Source organism: Trichinella spiralis (assembly GCF_000181795.1).
Source record: "Trichinella spiralis strain ISS 195 chromosome Unknown Scfld2, whole genome shotgun sequence".
In the NCBI taxonomy this organism is placed as follows: Eukaryota; Metazoa; Nematoda; class Enoplea; order Trichinellida; family Trichinellidae; genus Trichinella; species Trichinella spiralis.
Genome location: NW_003526941.1, coordinates 8,705,980 through 8,729,178, shown reverse-complemented (window position 1 = coordinate 8,729,178; position 23,199 = coordinate 8,705,980). Strand labels below are relative to the sequence as shown.

Below are 23,199 nucleotides of genomic sequence, written 5' to 3'. Positions count from 1 at the left end.
AGTAGAATAGAGTAAAATATAAACAGATGAGGAGAATACCAAAAAACACAAGCATGCGTAAGCACACACACACAAACAAGCAAACAAACATACATACATACATGCGCACAACATACGTACTAATAAATAAATAAATATAAATATAAATATATATATATATATATATAAAGAAAATGAAAACAAAAAGAGGTTCTTCATCGAATAAAAAGTAAAAAAAGATATTGTTACTATTGCACCTTTTGAATTTTAGCTCATCGGCATGACGTTTTGCAAGCGGCAAGGTCTGTGCGCTTGCAAAGCTCGGATGCTCGTAAAACCAGCGTCGCAGAACTCGCAGACGTAAGGGCGTGGTTGAGAATGGCCGAGCATGTGTTCCTGGAGGTCGATCACGTTCGAGCACTGTTTGCAACAAATGAAACAAACCAACAAATTGTTGTTGCTGTTGTTTTGGGTGGTGGTGGTGGTGCTGCTGGTAGTGGCGGTGGTGTTGGCACCACAAGCCGCGGTGGCGGCAGCTGCGGCGGCGGCGGCAACCACGGTCGGTGAGATCGGAGTGGCGGCGGCCGCCAGACCGGCGTAATTTTGCACAGCGTTCAAAACCGACGCAGCCCACAGTTGGTCGTAGAAGTGGGAAAGATGAAGCGGCGAGAAGCCCGGCGCCGGCGCCGGAACTGGCATCGAAGGCCCACCACCGGTCACCAGGGGATGGGGTTGGGGTAGGAGAAGTTCGCGGCCGGCGAACAGCAACGGATGACTGTTCGGGCCGGTCAAGCCGAGATGCGGTGAAATTGGCTGATTCCAAGCGAAATGCTGCAGTGAACTTGAAACTGGCAAAAAAGCACTGCACGATGGAATGGATGGCAAAGACGGCGGCGCAGCTTGCAAATCGGATGTTTGTTGTACTTTTGATGTTAATAACTGAAAATAAAAAAACTGAAAATACTGAAAAGAGAAGAAAATTATAAAATTGTTCACCTTATTTTGTTCGACAACACTGTTGTGAATACTGTTGCTGCTGTTCGTTGCAGTGGTGGTGGTGGTGGGAAAGTCGTTAATGCCGCCAGAGGATATTCGAGCCCGCTTGCCAGGTGCCAGGGGACTGGTACCAGAGTGCTGCACCGCAGCGGAAAAGAGCGGCGTGCTGCTACCGCTGTTGCTGCCGCTATTCGACGTGATCAAGCTGCTCCGGCGTTTCAGTGACGAGCATCGGCGAAGTGGAGCAGCGTCGGCACCGCTCGACACAGAAAAGGCACTTCGACCGGTTTCCGAAGACAGATCCGTCGGGATGCAGGCCCCGACAGCGGAGGCGGAAGATTCCGCCCCAACTGGACTCGCCGCCGCTGGACTTCCACAAGAACGGCTAAAAGCGCTGCTACGACTCGCCTCGGAATCGCTGGTTGGCGACGAGATGCAAGCGTTGCTTTTGTTGGTGTTGGTGTTGCTGCTGCTGCTGCTGCTGCTGGAGGTGGTGCTTCGGTTCTGAATTTGACCGCCGTGAATTAAAACAACAACCCCACCGCCGCCTGCGCTATCCTTATAATTCACCGTCGTTCGGTGTTGCTGCTGCTGCTGCTGCTGCTGGTGGTGGTCAAGCAGCTTGTTGCTGTTGTTGTGGCCAGTTCGACGACTGCGTTTGGGCGGGGTCGGCTTCAGAGTCGACGTCGACGGTGGCAAGACGGCGGCAGTGGCTGTGGTCGTCGTCGTCGGCTGCTGCTGCTGGTGGTGATGGTGGTGGTGGTTATATTGACGACGTGAGTCAGTGACCAAGTCGGCCGCCGTCGCCAACTGCTCGCTGCCGGCGACAAAATGCAACTTGACGTGCTGACGCAGGCAGTCCATGTTGGGGTAGATTTTGTCGCAGTTGGCCAACGTGCAACGATAATCCCTGCCGTCGCGCATGAGAATGTGATCGGTGTGCATGTGGACTTCCAAATCGACAACCGACGGGAAACAAACTTGGCACCAGTCGCAGGAAATTTCACCCCGCTCCGTTTCAGAATTGACCGCGTGGACGTTGTCCAGCGATTTGCCGGCGGCCGAATCGCCCATGGCGTGGTCGTTGAACGTCGACGAGCAGGACGACGACGAAGACGACGAGCAAGAGGTGGATGAGGATGGGAAGAACGAAGAGGCGACGGTGGTGTCGACCGGGACGGGGGCAGTGGCGACGTGGGCGGGTAGTCTGCAAGAAGCAGCGGCTGAGATCAACTGATCGCTGGTCGGCGGAACCCAGAGACCCGCGACCACCGACCGACCCGCGCCAGGCTGCGATGGCAACTCGCGAGCCAATTTCATACTGCCCACTGGTTCGGGCGGATTCGGGCTGGCAATTTTCGACCGCTTCTCGGTGGACGGCTGTGGTGGTGGTGGTGGTGGTAGTGCTTCGACGTCGATCAACGTTTCGTCACCGTCGTTGTCGTCGTCATCGCCAGTTTCGGCACTGATCGAAGAAGTCACGCCAACAGCGCCGCTGTTGGCCACTTCTCCAACTGGCGTCGGTTCTTCGGTACCCAGGCGACACTTTGTATCCGCCGCTTTGGTATTCAACTGCTGCTGCTGCTGCTGCTGGTCCTGGTTGCTGTCGGCGGTAGTGCTGTTGGCCAAAATACGCAACAAGCTGCGCAACGCGTTTTCACTGCTGCTCGTGTCCATGTCGTGGAAACTGTGCACGCCGAGCTCTTCGATTTTGGCGAACGTGCCAACCGGCAACTTGCCGACCGACTCCAACTTCATGATGTGCAATTTTGAGCGCAGATGTTTGGCCAAATGGCCGTGGATACGGAACGCGCTGTCGCAGTCGGCGCACTGGAACGGCCTGGGATTGGAGGCGCTAGCGTTGACGGCGGCGTGTCGCTTCGGCGTCGTCGACCACTGCGCGCCATCCGGCGACTCGGCCGCCGCGGGCCGCTTGGCGCCACCGTCGTCGTGATGGCCGTTCAGACTGCAGTGGTTCCGCCGGTCGGTCAGTTCGACCGTCTGCTGGTCACTGCCGACAGGATGCGCGTTCAGCATGTGTTTGTGCAACAGCGCCCGGGAGCGGAAGCTGCAGTGGCACTCGGGACACTTCAGATCGTGACGCCCTTTGCGGTTCGACTGTTCGAACGCGTGGACGTTTTCGTGCAACCTCAACAAGCTGTACTTGTTGAACCGCTTGCCGCAGATTGGACACTCCAGCCGACCCTCGGCGGTCATGCTCGAGTAGAACTTGTCGAAATCGTGGGCCACAGCACCGCCCCCGACGGCTGGCGCCGGCGCCAACCCACCGGAGTCGCCATTTTGGCCGGGGCAAACCGACGCCGTACAGGCGGCGGCCGCGACGACGGCGGCAATGATACTGTTATTTTCCTTTTCCCCGAGCACCAGTTCTTCCTGTCGCTGTTGTTCAGCTTCTTCCAACGCCGGGGTCGGCTGCTGGTTCAACTGCTTGCTGTTGTCGCTGTTCGGGCGGGCGCCGACCAATGGAAAATTGCCTGCGGCGCGGTCGCGGTTCGGCGCAGGCTCGCCGGACGAGACAGCGTCGGTCGAGTCTGCGGTTTTGGGACAGTAATCACCGGCTGTAACGCTTCCGTCGGAACGGAGTATCAAAGGTGCACTGCTGCATCGCTCTGGCTCTTCGTCATCGTCTTCCGAATAAGCGGCCAACTCTGACGGAGTGTGAGATCGACATCCTTACAAAAGAAAAAAAATATTAAAATTTTATTTATAATAATTTCCACAGTATGGAAAAGACAACCAAAAAAATTATGCACGAGCAACATTCATTATTCAACTTACCCTGCTTGAAATAACGTAAGCGATTTGAAGTGTCCATTGGGTCGTGTTTCCTAAAAATACAACACTTTGTCAAAAATATCAAGAAAAAAACAGAAAATGATAATCAGTTCAGTGATTTCCAAAAGACAAATACGCCATTCAAAATTGCAAAAGATGATGATGAATTCTGACACTTAAAAGCTGAACACAAACAATTAACAAAACAAACATCTTCTCTAAATGAATTAACTGATTAATTCAACAAATCGAAAAATAGACTCTATCCCAATTACATATATAGCAAACAATTTCATCGAATAACAATCTACATAAATCACACACAAAAAAAGGAGATCCATTGCAGGCGATCACCAAACAACATGTACATACTTGGACACCGAAACAACGTGCATGCAAACATTCATCTTCAATGCAACGTCCAACATGAATAACCAAATTTTCACATTTGAAAAACAATCTGGCTTACAATGATGACTGAAAACCTTCTCAACCACTACTTCATCAACATTTTGCAAACTTTTATAAATCTACAGTAAAATCAAATGACCTTTGTCATTTTATGATTATCAAGATGTAATGTCAACATGACTCACACACACACACACACACACATATATTATGTGAATACTACATATTGCACGTGTATATAATATTTAATTGATTAATTATTTATTTATTTGGATAATTGTAAAATAAATTTGATATGAAAACATTTGCATCATCTTTTCAAGGTAAATGTTTCGCTCATGAGAGAGCACCTGTCAACAATGAACACTATTTGAATATGTTTAAAAAATTTTGTCCAAAAATAAAAAACAAAACGCAAAATAATTTATAAAAAAATATCAAATGAAGATGAAGTAAATTTAAAAATATTCGTATGAAAAGAATGGGATTTCATACTGTATTGCAGATGCTTTTCTTTTTTAATTTTCAAAGTTCAAGAACGAAAATATCACGTCGGAAAAATAAAAAAGAAATGCGTATTAAAAAAATAACACCAGTTAGTATAATATTTTATAAAAAATACAAGTGTTCATAATTTTAATGATGACGTAATTTATAATTGCAAAATACTCCAAAAAAAAAGAAAAAAAAACAGAACAATTGCAGAAGTAATAAATCTATGACCTATTTCACTTTGTTCAATTATCGTATTGTTTTCAGATATGTGTAAAAAAGTCATTACAAATGCTATTCATTCACTGGTCATATACGCTGGTGTAGAAGGAATGGAAAACAAAAAAGCTGATTGAGATTTACAACAATAATAAGAAACATGACAAATGAACAATAATAAGAATAATAATAATAATTGCAATCAAATTCAATTCAATAAAACAAAACAAAACAAAACAAAAAAATAGCATTTTCATTATATTCAATTATTGTGATTCATACTCTGCCTACTACATGCCTATTTACGTGGGAATAATTTTTTATCATATCTCATTTTCAAACAAAAACCAGCACACACGCTTTGAAATTTGATGCCAAAAACATGACAATGAAAAAAAAGAACAATCTGGCAAGCTGGTGCAATTGTTGCACGTTGTTGTTTGTCAGTCGGTCCAAAGAGCCAACTGGCTGTAAGCTAACACAAGGTTTTATTTTAGCAAATAAATGCTAGTTGAAAATTGAAACAAAAACTATGAAACTATGAAAAATGGAATACGAACAAGTTGGACCAGATAATTTGAATAAAATTTGAAAAAATAAATGAACAATGATCAACTTACCAATTATCGTAATAGAAATCTTCAAACATTTCAGAAGCAGAACTTGTTTCCTCGTCGCTTTTGGCAAATTGCTGCTCCACGTTGATTTTTTGAATCTACAAAATAAGCAAAATGAAAAAAAAATACTTAGCTGATTGATAAACACCAAAAAAAAGCTTCTTCAACACAAACCTGATTAATTGTAGTAGATTGTGTTCCAGGTTCCATCCCTTCTGCCAATGTTATTATTAATGATGTTGTCGATGTTGTTCGTATTGTTGATGACAACGACGACGAAGAGGATGATGATGCGATGGTATTTGGAATTGTAGTGGAGTTGATTAGGGCAGTTAAAGCTTGTTGACTGCTGCGGCGTGAATGAGCTTTGGATTTCATGTGTTTGGTCAAATTGCCTTTGGATTTGAAGCTGAACATGCACAATGGACAAGAGTAGGGTCGAATGTCGAGGTGACAACGAAAATGCTTTTTCAACACGCTCGGCTTTTTGCATCGAATGCCGCATCGGTCGCAAACATACCGACCTCTGCCACGCCCTTTTTTTATTGCCGAAGAGAAGTTCTGGTTGCGTTGGAAAGTTTCATCATCAACTGACGATCTTTGCCAAGAAGAAATTGTACAATCATTAGATGTATCGTTCTTTTCTGAATTTTGCTGTTGTTGCTGACATTGATCCACTTTCAGTTGTAAAACCAACGAGGTGCAATTATTATTATTATTATTCTTATTATTACTTGTAATGGTATTGCTGTTGCCGTTGTTGATGATGGCAATTGCTGCTGTTGTTGGTGGATGATCGAGTTTGGATAATTTGCGCAATTTTTTCGAATATTTCCAATAACTGCTGTGAGTCATGCGCATCGAGTGAGCCAATTCTTGCACGGCGGTGGTGTAGCAGAGCAACGGCATGTGGTGGAGCTTCTGCAACCGATAGCAACCCATGAGCAAGATGTTGAAGTGGGCGTCGGCGGTGTCGGTTCGGCGTTCGGTATCGTCGCCAGTGGAGGAGATGTTCAAAGTCGACTGGGGGATACCGTCGAGCCAGATCGATTGGCGAGCAATTGCTAATTTCTGCTGCGGGACCGGCCGACGACGGACCGTGCAAAATGTGCTCTGGGTTATTAGCGACGGTTGATTTTGCGACGAACGCATCGGTTCCAAATCGAGCAACTTCGGCACCCTGACCGTGTTGCAATACGGTTGCATTGGAGTCGAAGTCGAATTGCCAAGCTGCAGGGCGAAAATAACGTTGGACGAGAACGTGGACGACGTATTGGCTGAGCAAGAAGAAGTGGTGGACGACGAGGAACAGCAGCAGGAAGAAGAGCAGCAACTAGAGGAACAGGATAAAGGGGATGATGCTTCGACAATTGGAGCCGGTGATGACTCGATCGACGATAATGATGGTCGCTGGGCGCATCGAATTTCGTGCGCTTTGCAAGCGTCGACGTTTCGGAACCCGACCGAACAATAAGCACAAAGTGCAGACCCTTGCTTGCCAGTGCTGACTTGATGCACTGCTTCGACGGAAGCGGACCTCGGCGACAACGATCCCGTGTCGGTGCGGTTCCGCAAGCGGCCGCAGTCGACGCTCGAACGATGAAATCCACGGTGCAGATCGTCGGGTGAAGGTGAACTTTTTCTCTTGAACGTGCTCAACAACAGTTCAGCATCGACCAACGACTGACTTCGCATAGTTTTCACGTTTGACGACGACATTGTGTTGCAATTGTTGCTGCTATTTGAAGAAGAAGAAGCCTTCTGCTTTGCAGAGCATACAGCGCCATTGGCATTTACGTTCCGATGTCCACCAGTTGATGATCCTTGGTCAAAAGAGCCGAAATGCTGCCTGGTATAAGAGCGACGTTTCAACAATACTGGTGACGGTTCAAGCAGCGCTTCATTTTCGCTGATCAATCTCGAAATGTGCTCTTCGACAGCTTTATGATTGACACGAGTTGCACCCATAGCAGGCGATTCTCTACCTGCAGTTGAAAAAATTTTTTCAACACTACTACTGCTATTATTACTATTATTATTATTAGTAGTAGTAGTAGCAGCAGCAGCAGCAGTATTGTTGTTGCTGCTTGCTGTAGTTGATGTCGATTGAAGTAAAAGGCAACAAACTGAAGAAGAGGATGAAGATGAAGAAGGCTGTTGTTGTTGTTGTTGTTGCTGTTCATTCAATGCGGATGAGTCACCGGTATTGTTTGATGATAATCGACCAGTCAATGAACGCTTTCGTTTCGCAGAAAAATTTTCAATCACGACGCTATCACTAGCGGTAGTAGTAGAAGCCGTGGCGGTTGTGCTGACCGTTGAAAGGGATAAATTGGAGACAAACTGTTGCCCAGTGGCTATCAAATACGGGTACGGCATCGAAGGCGCCAAACAGCCAGAACCAGTGGAATTGGACCGTGAAGCGGCGGCGGCGGCGGCAGCGGCTCGGGCCACCGCTGCCAAAGCTGCAGTGTACTGCTGCTGAATGACCGCGTACTGGGAATAGAGGGCGGCGGCGGCGGCGGCGTTGAACGTGTCTGCTTGTTCGCCGAGGCTAGTCTGTCGAGCCAGGAAAGCATTCCGACCGTCGACAGTGACCGTCTCCACGGTCGACGACGACGAGGTTCCACTTCCAACCACAGGTGCCACGTCGACCAAAATTCGATTCTGACAGTCCGCTTCTTGGTCCGCCGCCAGAACAAGCGCCAACGAACTCATGGTCGTTGTTAGCTTTGTTTTGGTTTTGTATTTTCCACGTTTTCACCTTTGCCGGACAGACGGTCTGAAACAGAACCAATATACACATACACGCACACACACTTGCAAGCAAGTAGAATTGCAAAAGACAGCTTCCAACGAACAAATCAAGCCATCGACCAATGTGTTGATGACGTCATGTTCATCGTGACATCACATAGGAGAAACAAGTTTTTCTTTTCAACGCAAAACTAACTAACTTAACTAACTAACTAACTATAGGGAAATATATAAAAAGCTTTCTTTCGACACTCATTCGGTTTTCTTGAAATGATAAAAAAAACAAAGAAGAAGCAAATAAAAGAAAAAATCTATTTTCTTCATTTTCCCCGCCTACCCCTCTCCCTACCCCTCAACTCTACTCGGCCAATCGAAACAGTCCCCCAAGCCGGATTGCTGCGGTGCAGTGTCTGCTGCAAGCAGCATTGTCATGTGCGACTTTATAATTTCCAAACCTCACCGCACACCTGCATCATCTCTGCACATTTCATTACGTAATTAATATTTTTGTCAATATGTTTGAATAGAGAAAAAGAGAATAAAAAATAAATACACAGAGAACGAGAAAGAGAAAAAGAAGCACTGACGTCAGAATTCACGTTCCGTTTCAATTTTGTGTCACCAAAATTTGATTGCAGAAAAATGATCACCGTCGACGTTGTCGATTGTCGGCGTCATCGACGTCGCTGAGAGCCAGCCAACTGGAGCGATAAACGACACGTCGAAGAAGAATTGCACAAACACAACACACGCGTAGACGACGACAGACTCCATGGCGACAATATACAATGCAAAAATAAACAGCCCCGGGCAAATTTAAAAAAAAAAGCTACAAAGTCCAATTTGATAATTTTAATTTATGATTATATGTTTTTTTTTGCTTCTTCTTCTTCTTCTTTTTGTTTTAAGCCTTTTCTATATAGTGCAATTGAAAGTGTACATAATATTGCCAATTGTTGCCAATGTTTTACTATCAACAAACAAATCTGATAATCGTTGGAAGGTTTTATTGATTTCTCCCCCTCCCCACCACCCTCATATCTCTCTCTAATCACATGATCAAAAGCAATATTTTCGCTTCAGTAGTTGGAATTGCAATTGATAATATGAAAAAGAGCTGAGAAAAAGCAAATAGCAATATTATTATTATTATTATCATATTCAGACTAAGAATATGAATAAAATAAGCGACCAACAAAAGAAACAGCATGCTAGAGTCGATAGATCATCATCAATCTGCGTTGTACAATGTTGGCTACGTCATTTTTCATTTATTAAACATTCATATTGCGCATTTATGTAAGAAGATGTCGTCAATTGGAAACGTCTACCGCAGCAGCACATACGCAACGCTGAAACATTATTAAAGCAAAAAACAACAACAATAAATAACAAGCAAACAAAACGTTGTTGTTTATTTGCGTTTTTTATCTCTCATTATCACGCCCATGTAGTAGTAGTAGTAGCAGCAGAGTACTTTTGTTTGAAAATGAAAATAACTATAAAAATGAGAAACAGAAAAAAAAATACAAAGTAGCCACAGCTTTGTTTTTTTTTGATTTTCTTTGCTACAAACTGAGAGTTCAACAGCGGAATTGCCCTACTGATTGAATTGAAAATTTCGTTCCCCGTGCCACTACAATTGTGCTGTGATAAGATAAGATAAAAATCGAAATAGGCGACGAAAATAATAGTTTCTCTCAACAGCAAAGCAGGATATGAGCGGAAAACTTGCATCCACAAAAATGGGTCAAATAATAATAATAATAATAAAATGGCTTCATCGTATTCATTCTGCTTGACAATTATTCAGTATTGTTGCACAAATATGCAATATTGTTGATAAATATATGAAAATTTGAACAACTGCGTTCTACTTGACAGATTTGGTGGATATAAATATGACAAGCTACTATAGGGCAAATGATTTTCCGCACATCCTGCACAACTGTTCGTGACCCCGATGACGTGTCGAAGAAAATGATGACGATGAGATAAAAATAAATAATTATCTATGACGCTGTCTGTGTCAACATACGATCCGCGAAAAGCTTATCTGAAGAACAAAAAAAGCGACATTCCCAACCTTCAACCCCCACCCCACCCGCCTCCCAATTCCACCAATCACACGAGTTTCTGTGTGCCAAATGTCGTCGTCAGTTGGAGGAAGTGTGAGATTTTCCTTGCCACTCCTTAATTTAAATCATCATTTGCATCTTTGCCCTTCTGTTCGCCTCCTCCCACTCGTTGTGTTCAATTTTGCACATGGCGATAAAAGCAAACAACGAAAAAAAGTGTTGCGTAATCGGTGAGGTTAAAAATCTTAACAAACAAACAGAACGTCTGATTAGACAATGGATATTATTCATTCCCTGTCACGCATCAGCAATATATCGATGAACATCTATATATATATTTGTCAAATAATAATAAAAAGTAAACATGTGAAAAACAGAAAATCGAAAAAAAATTGTGATAATTTTCCAAATAAATTATTATTATTTATTAACGTTGCTGTGTTCTGGGGTGCATGATCGGTGAATAAATTGAATTTGACAAAACGATATAATGGAACCACCAACGACCGCAAGTGCAGATGGGGCGTTTTTCGACAAATGACGTCCCGTGCCCGAAAGAGAGAAGGAAGCGAGAAAAAGACGTAAAAGCCTGGCGACGCTTTCGGCTTTTAGCTGAGATAAAAAAGAACGCCTAGATCAATATTTGAATAACGACAACAACAGTAGAAACGATCAGTTTGAAACAACTTTTGCACATCAAAGAGAAAAAAAAAACCATACACTTCACAACGATAATAATAACAGTAGAGTGAAATTTAAATTTTGTAAATTACCAATTTAGCAACGGTTCTTTTGCTTTCTAAAATTATTTTTTTTCAAATTACAATTCTCTCCAGTCTTATTTGCAAAAATATTTGAAAATCATAAATTTTCTAAATGCAAACATCAAAAATCACATTATGATAATTTGCTTTCAACAGCTTCTGTTTTAGAGTTATTTTAAAGATTGAGAAAAAATAATCACAAAATATTACAGATCTAAGTATCATGGGGAAAAAGTTGATGACGCGAAGTTGTTTTTTTTTTGTTTAATAAAACATGAAATGCTAATCGCTTACCAGTGAACAACAACAACGTTGACAAAGTGCAGAGAAAATATTGAAAAAAATGAAAATTATTAAATATAAAACACACACAAACACACACAGAGTCACAAATACACAGAGACAGACAGACACACAGAAAATGTGATGATGAAGAAAATGGAAATTCGCTTTCCGTTTTCTGTTCACCAACTGTCAAAAGTAGTCAACTGCATTGATCCATGCGGAACGATGCGATGCATTCTACTCGAAGATAAGCAAGCTGTCAGCGCACGTAAGCATTCCTTTTCAAATGACACGTTCAATTAATATCTATTTTTTCTCTTTTCAAAAGGGTCAAAAGTTTTTTCGCTTTATTTATTTATTTATTTATTTATTATTCATAAATAATTACCCATATTCATAATAGATTTGTATCATTGAAATCTGTTTCATTTTGTACAATGCATTTGTTGCAATAAAATTTACAAATCAAAGAAATATAAAAGAAAGAAATTACCATTGGCAAAGTGTCACATTTCACAAACTGATAGAACATACAAATGATACATGCGTGCATATGTGATCGCACGGTCCAGTAAATGCAAAAAGATACCCACAAAAAAGTAATAATATTCAAATTACATTTGGAAAAAAAATCAACTGAACAATAAATATGAAATAATAAAATAAGAAAAGCTAAAAAATCACATTTCCCAAGCAGATGAACAAGCGTTTATAAGAATTTATCGATTTTAACACATGTGAAAAGAAAACGATTTGTGCAAATGGGCAAAAAGAAATTCATCATTCATTCAACAGTCTCAACTAACCAACTGTCAAAGGCCATGTGTGAATTGTAATAAATTTCTCTTTTCTCCAACAAATGAAAATTCCAAGCTATAGGAGAGAAGAAGAAGAAGAAGAAGAAGAAGAATAACTAAACGCTCATTTTACATTTTTAATAATAAACGCTTGGCCAAAATTAAAAAAACATAAATAGTATCGCGTGATTGAAGAGAGAAAGATGAATAATAACCAGCTATGCGAAAGTGAAATGTCTGTCCAACCTGCTTGTTCAAATCACACTGCATTTCATAATTGAATTGTCAATAGGGCGGAATATGTGGAAAATTATGTTCAAAAACGCTTTTCCCCCTCCAATTTTTGCAACTTTTCAAAGTTTTCATTTTGGGGAGAAAATGAGACGTGGGGTGGGGACAATTTCCACATCACGAGGTGTAATTTTCAAGTGTTGCAATGGCCCCAGTGCTGTGTTGGCATAGAACAGGGAAAAAAACATAAGAAAAGCAACGATAATTTTCTCCAATAATCTGCGAGGAAGGTGTTGAAATCTTTTTCTAACAAAAAGGCATCTGACGTCACTATTCAATACGTGATTTGGAATCAAAAAAGAACATCCCCAGAGAAAAGATGTTGCCATTAAATTCTTTGAACAACTACCTCTGTGTTTATTTGCAACTGTCATTACAGTTTAATAATACAATCACAGTTCTCTCTACATACATTCTGCTGATGCACTAGATGTGAAAAATCAGACTACATTACCAAATTTTTAAATTAACAAAAAATAACACTGAAAATACTAAATTTCAAATGACTGACATAATCAATGATCGCTATAGCCATGGTAATACGTACGTGCGTGCAGTGTTCTTTTTTCCATTGAATGGACTCATTTCGTGACTGAATATGCAGTAAATTCAAACAAGCAAGTCGAACAATTATAGTATTTGATTACCTGAAGCAATATTGGCCAGATTCATCATGCCTCATCTGCCCCTTTTACGGTTGGCGTTTGTTTTAGCTTAGATGACCAGGTGATATCAAAAGTAAAACAGAAGAACCCTCCACTCCCTCCAATTACCCTTGAAACCTTTGATCAAGTGAAAAGTTGAATTTGAAATTTACACAAGTTTGCCATTTTGTTGTACAAATGAATTATTCCAACTAACATTAGTTTTTGCTTTGGAAATCATCACAAAAAAGCAAGAAATAGAAGAAATTTCCTCCAAAACAAAACCAAAAACGAAAAAAAATCATAATTACCAGATATGAAATCAACTGATGAGATTCATCGTGCAAGGAGGAGGTACGATAAGAGGTGTCGTCCAACAGTGTGCACAGTTCTGAAAAAGAAAAATTATAAATGCTAAAAAAGAGGAAATTGCTTTTATAAAAAGAAAGCAATAAAAAAGTTCAGAAAAAAGTTTAAATAAATAAATAAATAAATAAATATATATATATATATATATTGTGCATGTGTGAATACAATCTAAATATGCTGAAGAAATTAATGAATGAATAAATAAAATAAAACAAGAACTATCAACATTATGACCTGACGCGACACAACCATTGAGATGATGATAGAGAAAAGATGGAAGAATTTAATTAATATATTTATTAAAAAATGAAAAACAAATTAATAAATGATTGTTGATTAGCTTAAATGAAAAATTTTGTTGATTTTTGTTCACTTTAGACACACAGAAACGCGAGCGCGAGCGCATACACACACACACAGGCACGTTAAGAATTAAAATTTGATTTTCATTCATTCGCACGAAAACGGTGATCATCACAATCACACAGATCGATGATGATGAGGTGACGTGCAATAGAAAATAGAAGAGATGAGATGAATAAATATACAGGTGACATTCAACAGTTTTGCAACAGAAAATGTCATTCGACGTTCAAAAGCATGCTTGAGGCGAAAATCGTCGTCAAATGGCGTTGGCGGTAGACAAAGCTGGGAGCGGTGATAAAACGCATCTGTTCTATCTCGAGAAACAGCATAAAGCTTCTGCTGCTTCTAGTATTGCTGCTGTTTCTGACGCACACACAACAGTGAAAGAAATAAACGAAATAAAGAGCCTCATCATCATCATCATCATCATCATCATCATCACTACTGGCGTTTGGTCGGCAAGCAGCTGCTGCTCAGCGTTTAGCAAAAAGCAAAGCGGTCGTCGTCAGTTAGTCGCTTCTTTTTCAAACTTCAATCACACTCCATCTCTACTTTTGCATTTTTATTCTTCAAAAAAAACCCTTATTTCAAAAATCTAATACTAATCAGTACAAAGGAGACGATTTTTTCTTTTAATTTTCAATAAAATGCTTGTATGTATACATATACATAGCAGGAGACCGACCGGCAAGCCAAACTATTTCTACAAATACAGCACTGCAAACATGATCATCTGAAAGCAAACAACCCACGTCCAAGCCTTTCGCTTAGCCGGAAGCTAGCTATTCAGCTTCAACATCGCTTGTCACATTTTGTAAATCTGCTTTGCAACAACAACATCCAAAACAAAATCATCTTCTTGTCCATTTTTATCACATCATTACACAAACACCAACAGATAAGCAGAATTATTAAAATTTTCCATTATTCAAATACAAAATAAAGAATGATATACGGATAAATTATATTCATTTGAAAACATTATGTTATTTTTTGTTTTATGATAAAGGGAATTAATTTTCAAACAATTGATTAAATTTTTGGAAATTTTCTGCACAACATTGCAACGTTTGCAAAAATGCAAAATCATCGATTTCGAAACGCACAACATTCAACACTGTACATGAGTAGTATGATCGAGTAAATAATAAATAGACATTGCCATCAATTAATTAACTTTTAATGCAATATTATTCATTTATTAACGCTAGAAGTGGATAAAATGAAAGAAAGAAACGTTTCGCTCGTTCCCCCTGCCCTGCCCTCTCTGCTCATTTCCCCTCCTCAATCTCAATCTCTGGCAAGAATCAATGCTGCAGCTCTCGTCAAGCTAACTCAATGTTGGGACACAAATTTTCATTTTGCAAAATCAAAGGTTGTTTCTCGTTTTGTGAAACAAATTTTTTTCCAAAAACAAATTGATTCATTCATTCAATCGAACACAATGTGATGCAACAAACGTTGATCGAACCGCGTCAGCAACATGCTGACGTGAAAATATACAAAAACCCCCCTAATAATGCGCTTTGTTAACAAACAAACAAAAACTGCCGTCCCCCTTATAGAAAATAAAATACTTGCTGTTGCATGTTTGTGAAAATATTCAATGAAAGCAACTATTCAATTTAAAAAAAGCATATTTGTAATGTAAATATGAAAATAATAATTTGAATCAAAAATATGCATGCAGAAAAATAAATATATAAGCATATTCGAATGGATACATATATATAACCTGACTTTTGCACATTTTGATGTCTGTCAAAATATGAAACTTTTCACTTTGTTTATTCATATTATTACTTAAATTAAAATGATATACAAGAACATTATAAGGATGGATGGATGAATGAAAGTCGTTGCTGTTGATGCTGCAGTTTTATTTCAATGTTTGCAAATTGCAGATGCAGAATAGAAATAGCGTGGGAAAGAGAAAGAGAGAGAGAGCAGGAAAGTGATGATGATGATGATGCATTGATTGAATAAGATACGTTTGAAATTTGGCCAGTTTGGTAAGAGAACTAGATGGAAAAGTGGATTTGGAATGGAATGCTGCTTTGGTGAGCTCACGCGCGCGTCTGTCGGTCTGTTGTGGATCGATGGGAGCAAACGGAAGGGGTGGGTCTTGTTCGATTTTCACCAGTCTCTACCCGCATCATTCGCGGTCGGGATTCGACGTTCCAAGCTGACGTCAGAAACGTTTGATCAGTCAGCTGAACGGCTGCGACGCGACCAGCTATGCGAACAATGCGCCAAACTGGCGCCTAAATTGCCCGGCTGACCGACCGACAGAAGCCGCTTATTTCAACCAACAACGCGTCTCTCGGCGCTTGACGGCAGGCTGAAAAATGCTCAAAAATCGCTTCTGCTTGCTTTGGAAACAAATCTGCAGTGCAATTTTTGCAACAATTGTGATTCGCATCGATTGAACCAAGCACCAAAAGCCAGCCAGCCAGTCAGCCAGCTAGCTAGCTAGCTACTTGATGGCAGTGTGCTCTGCGCTCAGATGAACCACCGTAGATTGTGGTGACCACGTTCAACTACTGCCACCAATAAATCCCCATCAACAACAGCAGCATTTAGGAGTATGTATGTATGTGGAAAAGAAAAACTTTCCCCCTTCTCATTCGTCATTCAGTCCGTCACTCATCATTTGACGCACCTCGCATTTGCAACTTTATATTTAATAATCATAATAATATCCACTGGTTGTTTTCATTTTGGATGGTCGTTAAAAAAAGAAGATAACCGCTTGTCAATTTTTTTCTGTTCAAATTATTCAAAACAACGTCGACAATTCTCATTAATAAAATTTTTTAAAAAAATAGCGTAATAAGTTGACAAATATTGCCAATGTAACCATTTTTGCCAAACGTCAATTGTATCAAAGAGAAAACTATTTCACGTCACTGCAATGATGTCAGTAGTTTTTTTGGTCTGCTTCAATCGTCATTTTTTTCTCAATCAATCATACGGACAAATGATCTGTGCAATCCAACGCACCGAACTGTGCCATAAATGCAATAAAGATGATTAATTTCACTTTAGTCTTTTTTTTCTTTGAAATTCAATCCGACAAGTTCCATTTGCAAATAAACAAAAATAATTTACAAACTTTTCGTCCTGTTGACACACAGACACATACAATTTACCGTTTGAAGTTAATTCATTTCTGTTTTAAAAAGTGCAAAAAAAATGTGCTACACAACATTTCGTAAAAATCAAGTACTTCATTTTGAAATACTGTATTATACAGTAATCTGGTAAAAACAAGTTGCACGATTTTCGTTGGTTGGTTGTGAAAAAAACCAAGGCCAAGTTTGTGCAGTTGATTGAAAAGTATGAAAAGGAAAAAAACACATTTTCAATTTATGACCTTCAATTGAGATAACAGAAATATCCATATATTTGTTGTTGTTGTAAAAAAAAGTGATCAGCAAGTGTGAATGGAGGATGAAAAGGTTGCACAAATGCAGTTGAATCAATGATGAAACAAAACAAGACAATCGATTTGGTGGTCTTTTGATCAACTTCTCTTCTAGGTGCAATTCAATTCTTGTAACACTCTTCAATTTGATCGATGACGTGGAGCAGACGACGACGACGACGACGATGATGATGATGCGAAGCGTCTGCTTCTTAAAAGTCGAGCAAGAAAAAAAAATGAACAACCTGAACTCAAAATGCAAATCACGTCACCACGACGTTTCTACATGTCAATTGAAGAAAAGAAAAATTTATGTCGAGGCAAACGTGCGAAGTTACTTTTTTCTCCATTCCCATCATTTTCCATCAAGCATGCCCGACGAGAAGAAAAAAAAACCGTACAAGAAAAAAGCAAGCAGACGAATAAATTTATCCATTTTTGGAAAATTTATTTGTTCCCCTCCCCATTTGTTTACATCCAGCAGTGCTCAGCATGTGTGATGACGAGGTGAATTTTTCAAAAGAGGCCGGACCAACCGACCGAGTGAACGAAAATGATGCAGATCAGAGAATAATAAACGTTTGCCCATTGTAGAAGAAAAAGAAGAAGAAGCAGGGGCTTGTTGAAATCGATTGCAGCAAGTGTGAATGAAAAATTTTCTCGGTCAAATATGATGTTGTTGAAGGAATTTGAAATGAAAAGATTCAACAAACGTCACCGTCGCTTATTTGCGCGTCTGACGAATGTTTTCACATTGCAAACGGCTGCATTTCAATAAAAACGGTCGCATTGAAACCTGTTGTTCCACAAGTCTCACTCACTGTGTATGCAAGCATATGTATGCATGCATGCATGCATGCATGCTTGTGTTTCTCTCTGGTTGACGTCAGTAGTAGTGGAAAAAGCTGCTTGCCAACGTTTCTGGTCCATTCACCATTGCTGACCCAATTTACACACAGGGTCGCTAGCCGACATTGGCGTCGATCGATTTTCACAGCTTAAATGCACGATGGTCACGGTCGTCCGTGTGCATCTTCTCTTATACGTCCATCTCTTCACTTACTTACTTACTTTCTCCAATAGTTTTATTTGTCAAAAACAAAAAAATGATCAAACTTGAAAATTACCAAATTCAGTATTGTTTTTCCAAACCATTACCAGCTTAAGCGTTGTTGAGTTTTTGTGCATTTTTTTTGAATAAATAATTACAAAATTGTCAAAGGATAGTGGAGTGGAAATCAATCATTGACGCAAGGTGTGATCGAAAGCAATAATCACATCAATCACATGGGTGCGGTTGGGTTGGACAGCAGCAAAGTAGTCGGAAGTGATCAAGTTTCGCAAAAAAATTGGTGTAAACAATTTTTCAAATATGAAAATTCATTCACCGCTGCTTATTATTATTGTAAATTGTCGGTCGATCGTTTTTGTTTGATTTGCACAATTTACACAACAAAATACTCAAGTTAATGCAAAATGGACAGGCGTCCGTTTGTTCCAAATCGACTAGGCAAGAGAAGATCAGAATAAATTGAACAAACAACAACACACGGACAAGTGGAAATTGTTACACAATTGAACATTTGAAAGTGAAATTATTTAAATTAACTGCTTAATTTTTTGAATCGTTCAACAACTTTTGCAGAAGAAAAGAAAAAAGCAAATTAAAACAGCACAATCAACTGTGAAGATACTGATTACGGTAATTTGTGCGCGATATAAGATATGATAAGGGGAAAAATTTTGATAATAATCAAGAAAAGACCAAAACAAACAATAAGTAATAATTGAAAAATCACTTACCGTAATTGATGAATATTGAAAATTGAAATTTTAATAAATGACGATCAACTTTTTGCGCTGTGCTGATGACGCGTCGATGGTAATGGTAGTGGCGATGGTGGTAATGGTAGTGGTAGTGGTGGTGGTGGTGGTGGAAGTGACAATTGTCGTCGTTTTCGCGGGGAAAGCCAGTCGACGATGACGATTGGCCCAACCGGTTGGGAGGCGTGGACGAATTTTTCCGGGACGTTCGCAATATAACACTAATAACTTGCCCGTTGTATACTTATATAGAACGGTTAAGAATATTTTTGATTTCTAAAAAGAAAAATTATATTAATATTAAAATATAAATATAAATGTATATACAAATAAAGAAGTATAATAAATATGTGGTGAGAATCGACCACCTGCCATGGGAGAAACGGAACACCCCAGATAGTGATTGAGAAAGATGACCAAGTTGTGGTCGAGGTCGACGTCGGCATGGCGCCGTCGACGGACTCGCTTCATCTCTTCAAAGGGCTTTTGTTCATCTGGACCGTTGAACAGCTACTTCTGCAGAGGTCATTCAGCTTGTCAATGATCGCTTCGCTATTAATCAGCCCGTGCGGACCAGTCGACCGTGCGACCGTTTGGCGCCCGACAAGTATTCTAACACCACCACCACTTTGCAATTCATCGGGTCACAAGACTGGACGGCGCCAAAATTTCCAAATATATACATACCTGCATATTACAAATAACAATATTAAACAATTGAACATGAACTACACAATTACAGTAAATTTATTATTACCGTTGATTCGTTTATTATTATTTAATTTATTCAATTTCAAACTTTTAATACAACAATTTTAAACTTATTTTCTTAAACTTATTATTATTTTTCATCATTTTCTGTACTAACGTACGTGATTTTCTTTTTTTTTCACTTTAATAAATGTACAATTATTATTAATTATACTATTTTGAGATAGATTCAATTATTTATTTTTTTATTGGAAAATATTACTTGCTAAAAATATGAAAATTTATTTATTGCAACACATTTATTTCCATTTATTGAATACTAACTGACAATTATCATTTTTACGACTATTCACAATTTTAACATCTAAATATATATAAATAAATTTGACTGTAATAATTTATTTTCAAATTAATTAACAATAAAAAAATAGGTCATTTCAATAATTGTTTATCTTATTTACAGTATTTTATCAATAAAGTTCAAATAAATGTTGCAAATTTGACCGAAATAAATACTAGATCAGTCTTGTCAATTGGCGCCATTTTTTGAAACTGTAACCAACTCGCGTACGCCGTCAATCCGTTTTTCTTCCATTTCGCCTATCTGTCATTCAACTAAATGTAAGTGTCACATTTGAATTTTTCTATTTCATTCATTCATTCGTTGATTTTAAACATTTATTCACATTTTAAGTCTGTACAACATTGTGGCATAAAATTTTCTGCAGCTTCGACGGAAAAAGAACAAGTAAAAGTTTCGAAATTTATACATTTTACATACAATTTATTCTTCTTCACTGTGTGAAAGTGAAGAAGATTCGTGTTCACTTGATGAAGGTGATGATGGTGATTTCACGTCATCAGCAACCTCAGAAGTTATGATAGAAGATTTTATAGCAGCTTTTCCCATCTCTCCAGTACAATAACTATTTGGAAATTTGTTGTGACAACAAGCATAACCCCATTCACCGTCACTCCAATACGAACCCCAAACGCTTGTATGGTTGTTAACGAATACATCCTCTTCATAACGTGAACGCAAAGTCGGCCTCTTATCACCTTTAACAACAGCACCGTGTCGATTGTATTCGACGTAATTTTCCGTTTGAGCGTACAACAATTCCTTGTCTGGATTTTGCAAATATTCTTCACCGCCATACTTTTCCAATATAGCCTTCTGAGCTTCGCCTGGAATGTGACAGAAAATTGTTTCAAAATACAGAAGAAATGATAATTTGAAAAAAAGTGGCAATTTACTTTTCAAAATTTCTTTTTTCACTACATATTCTTTCTTCAGCACTTCCAACTTTGTCGGCTCGGCTAATGCGTGCACACTGGCGCCACGTTTGTGAGCTTCCCAAGCGAACAGTTGGGCATTGTTCACGCTGAGCACTTCGCCGGTGAATTTGTGGAAATTTTCACCAGCAAATGGCACTTCGTCCTCGCTTTTGTGCGTTCCTTTGAAAGGATTGTCACGCATCGATCGACTTTTCGGATCGTAATATGCAGAATTTGGATCCAAATTGTACAAATATTTTGCAGTATCTTCGCGGATACGCAAATTTCGAACAGTGATTCGAGTTCGACTGTCCACGTCCAACTTCACTCCAGGCATTGATGCATTTTCTGCATATTTATCTTCGTCTACATCTTTGTGACCAATTCGATCTTCTTCTCCCAGCACAGATTCGTCTCTCTGGTCAACTGGCTCACCGTCCCTGCACTTTTCCAGTCGAATTTTCTTCCTAGCTTCTTCCAACTGATCGAACTCTTTCACGGCTTGAGCATTGTAAGAAGAAGCGTCAAAACCATTCCAACGATCTCGTTTCGCGTCATAATCGAGCTTAATATTCGGCTGCGAAAATTCGTCCGCCGCAATTGAATCGTTCGTATATTTGGCACCAATTTTTCGCGGCCGCTCCATACAGTCTTTGCGTTTGTGCGTCATTGCGCCACAGTTTTCACAAGCCCCTTTGCGATATTTTTGCGCCACTTGGTCACTGACGCCACGTTTGTACCATTGCGTTATGGCTGCCAATTCTTTTTGCCTTTCTGGGTGCGGTTTCTGATGTTTCAAAGTCGGTCCAGCTGCACCAATATACCACGGAGCTTGTGCAATATAGTGTGGAATGTGGGGATTGATATCGCTGCCAGTTTCCACATCCGTCATTGCAGGTACGGTACCTAACGTGCCAACAATTAATTACTCATTATTTAAAATTAATATAATTTCGTAGATTACTGCTTAAATTTCACAGCTAAAGCTTAAACAAAGTGGTCGTGTGTGAAAAAAATTATTTTACAGGTTGAAGAAAACCTTGCAAATGGAAACTGCACATTACCTGCTTTACGAGCTTCTTCCAACTCTTTCAATTTCCTGTATTCCTCCTTCGTTTGACGTCGGGGCCCATCTTCCGTTGCATCTTTAGTTTTCAACAAAGATGATGGAGCAATCTGTGGTGTAAATGTCGCCATTGCTCACAAAAGGACTGGTAACGAAATCCAAGCAACAAGCAACTGACTGCTAACTGCAACTACCAAACACGCTACAGTCTGCTTATTTGACAATCAGGTAAAAAGTTTTTCAAATTGCATTTACTTTGTCATTTTGAAATATTTTTGGAAAAGAATATAAAAATGAATTATTTTTAGTACAAAAAATGATAATCTAAATTAAAGTAATTAATATTTTATGTAATATTCTGGGAAATTTTTCAAGTTGTTTGTTGTGATTCAACTCTGTAATGATCTTGATCATGAAGATACATGTACATTTTATAGTAGTGAATTATTTTAGTTTTACAATATAGTAAATTCAACTAATTGGGTAAGAACTGTAAGTTCACGCGTAAAATGCATACCGTAAGGTGAAAATTGATTTATTTCTGGTCTTCCCGACTAAAAGGTGCTACTCATGAACAGTTTTTTAATTGCGTGTTGATTTTTCCAACTGAACAGTATTATTTTGCAGAAAGTTTAGCTAAATTGATGCAATGCAAAATAAGATTTTTCAAATTTTTATTCCATTTTACAGTAAACATGAAAATTATTTTAAAATTTGAATTGTCATAGAAAAAAAAATTTGATCAAATTTTCCAACTTGGTCATCTTTTCTTAGTGAGAAAGTTTCCAACGAGAAAATTCAACCGCTCTGTGAAAATTGTACTTTTTTATCACTGTCTTTTTTGCATTACTGTTGCGCATGAGTCATTTCCAATATCTTTTACCATAATTTTGCTCATCTGGCATAGTTGTTGGTCTATCTTGGTAAGCGGTTGTTGAAATTTTACATTTTGTTGTAGCATTTTCGACTATTTTCAATAAATTTCGATTCTATTTTTGAAGATTTTAGAATTTTCTCATGAGATGAATTTAA

General features: G+C 39.5%; 4 protein-coding genes across 4 annotated transcripts; all 4 read right to left on the bottom strand.

The window, feature by feature from the left end:
- Positions 1-246: 246 nt before the first annotated feature.
- Tsp_06971 (zinc finger protein) lies at positions 247-4,199 on the bottom strand. The gene is made up of 8 exons (XM_003380776.1): positions 4,144-4,199; positions 3,775-3,824; positions 2,610-3,668; positions 2,389-2,534; positions 1,787-2,355; positions 976-1,360; positions 535-918; positions 247-375 (listed from the first exon to the last, which is right to left on the bottom strand). Exons 1-8 carry the CDS (start codon positions 4,197-4,199, stop codon positions 247-249), a joined length of 2,778 nt encoding a protein of 925 aa, XP_003380824.1.
- Positions 4,200-5,509: 1,310 nt separating this feature from the next.
- On the bottom strand, positions 5,510-8,228 carry Tsp_06970 (zinc finger protein). Its single transcript, XM_003380775.1, has 5 exons — positions 7,965-8,228; positions 7,712-7,853; positions 6,353-7,495; positions 5,685-6,154; positions 5,510-5,608 (listed from the first exon to the last, which is right to left on the bottom strand). Exons 1-5 carry the CDS (start codon positions 8,226-8,228, stop codon positions 5,510-5,512), a joined length of 2,118 nt encoding a protein of 705 aa, XP_003380823.1.
- Positions 8,229-19,121: 10,893 nt separating this feature from the next.
- On the bottom strand, positions 19,122-19,583 carry Tsp_06969 (7SK snRNA methylphosphate capping enzyme). The gene is made up of 2 exons (XM_003380774.1): positions 19,440-19,583; positions 19,122-19,388 (listed from the first exon to the last, which is right to left on the bottom strand). The coding sequence occupies exons 1-2, from the start codon at positions 19,581-19,583 to the stop codon at positions 19,122-19,124; spliced, it is 411 nt and encodes a 136-aa protein (XP_003380822.1).
- Positions 19,584-20,607: 1,024 nt separating this feature from the next.
- Tsp_06968 (Pre-mRNA-splicing factor SLU7) lies at positions 20,608-22,298 on the bottom strand. Its single transcript, XM_003380773.1, has 3 exons — positions 22,166-22,298; positions 21,081-22,007; positions 20,608-21,011 (listed from the first exon to the last, which is right to left on the bottom strand). Exons 1-3 carry the CDS (start codon positions 22,296-22,298, stop codon positions 20,608-20,610), a joined length of 1,464 nt encoding a protein of 487 aa, XP_003380821.1.
- Positions 22,299-23,199: the final 901 nt, after the last annotated feature.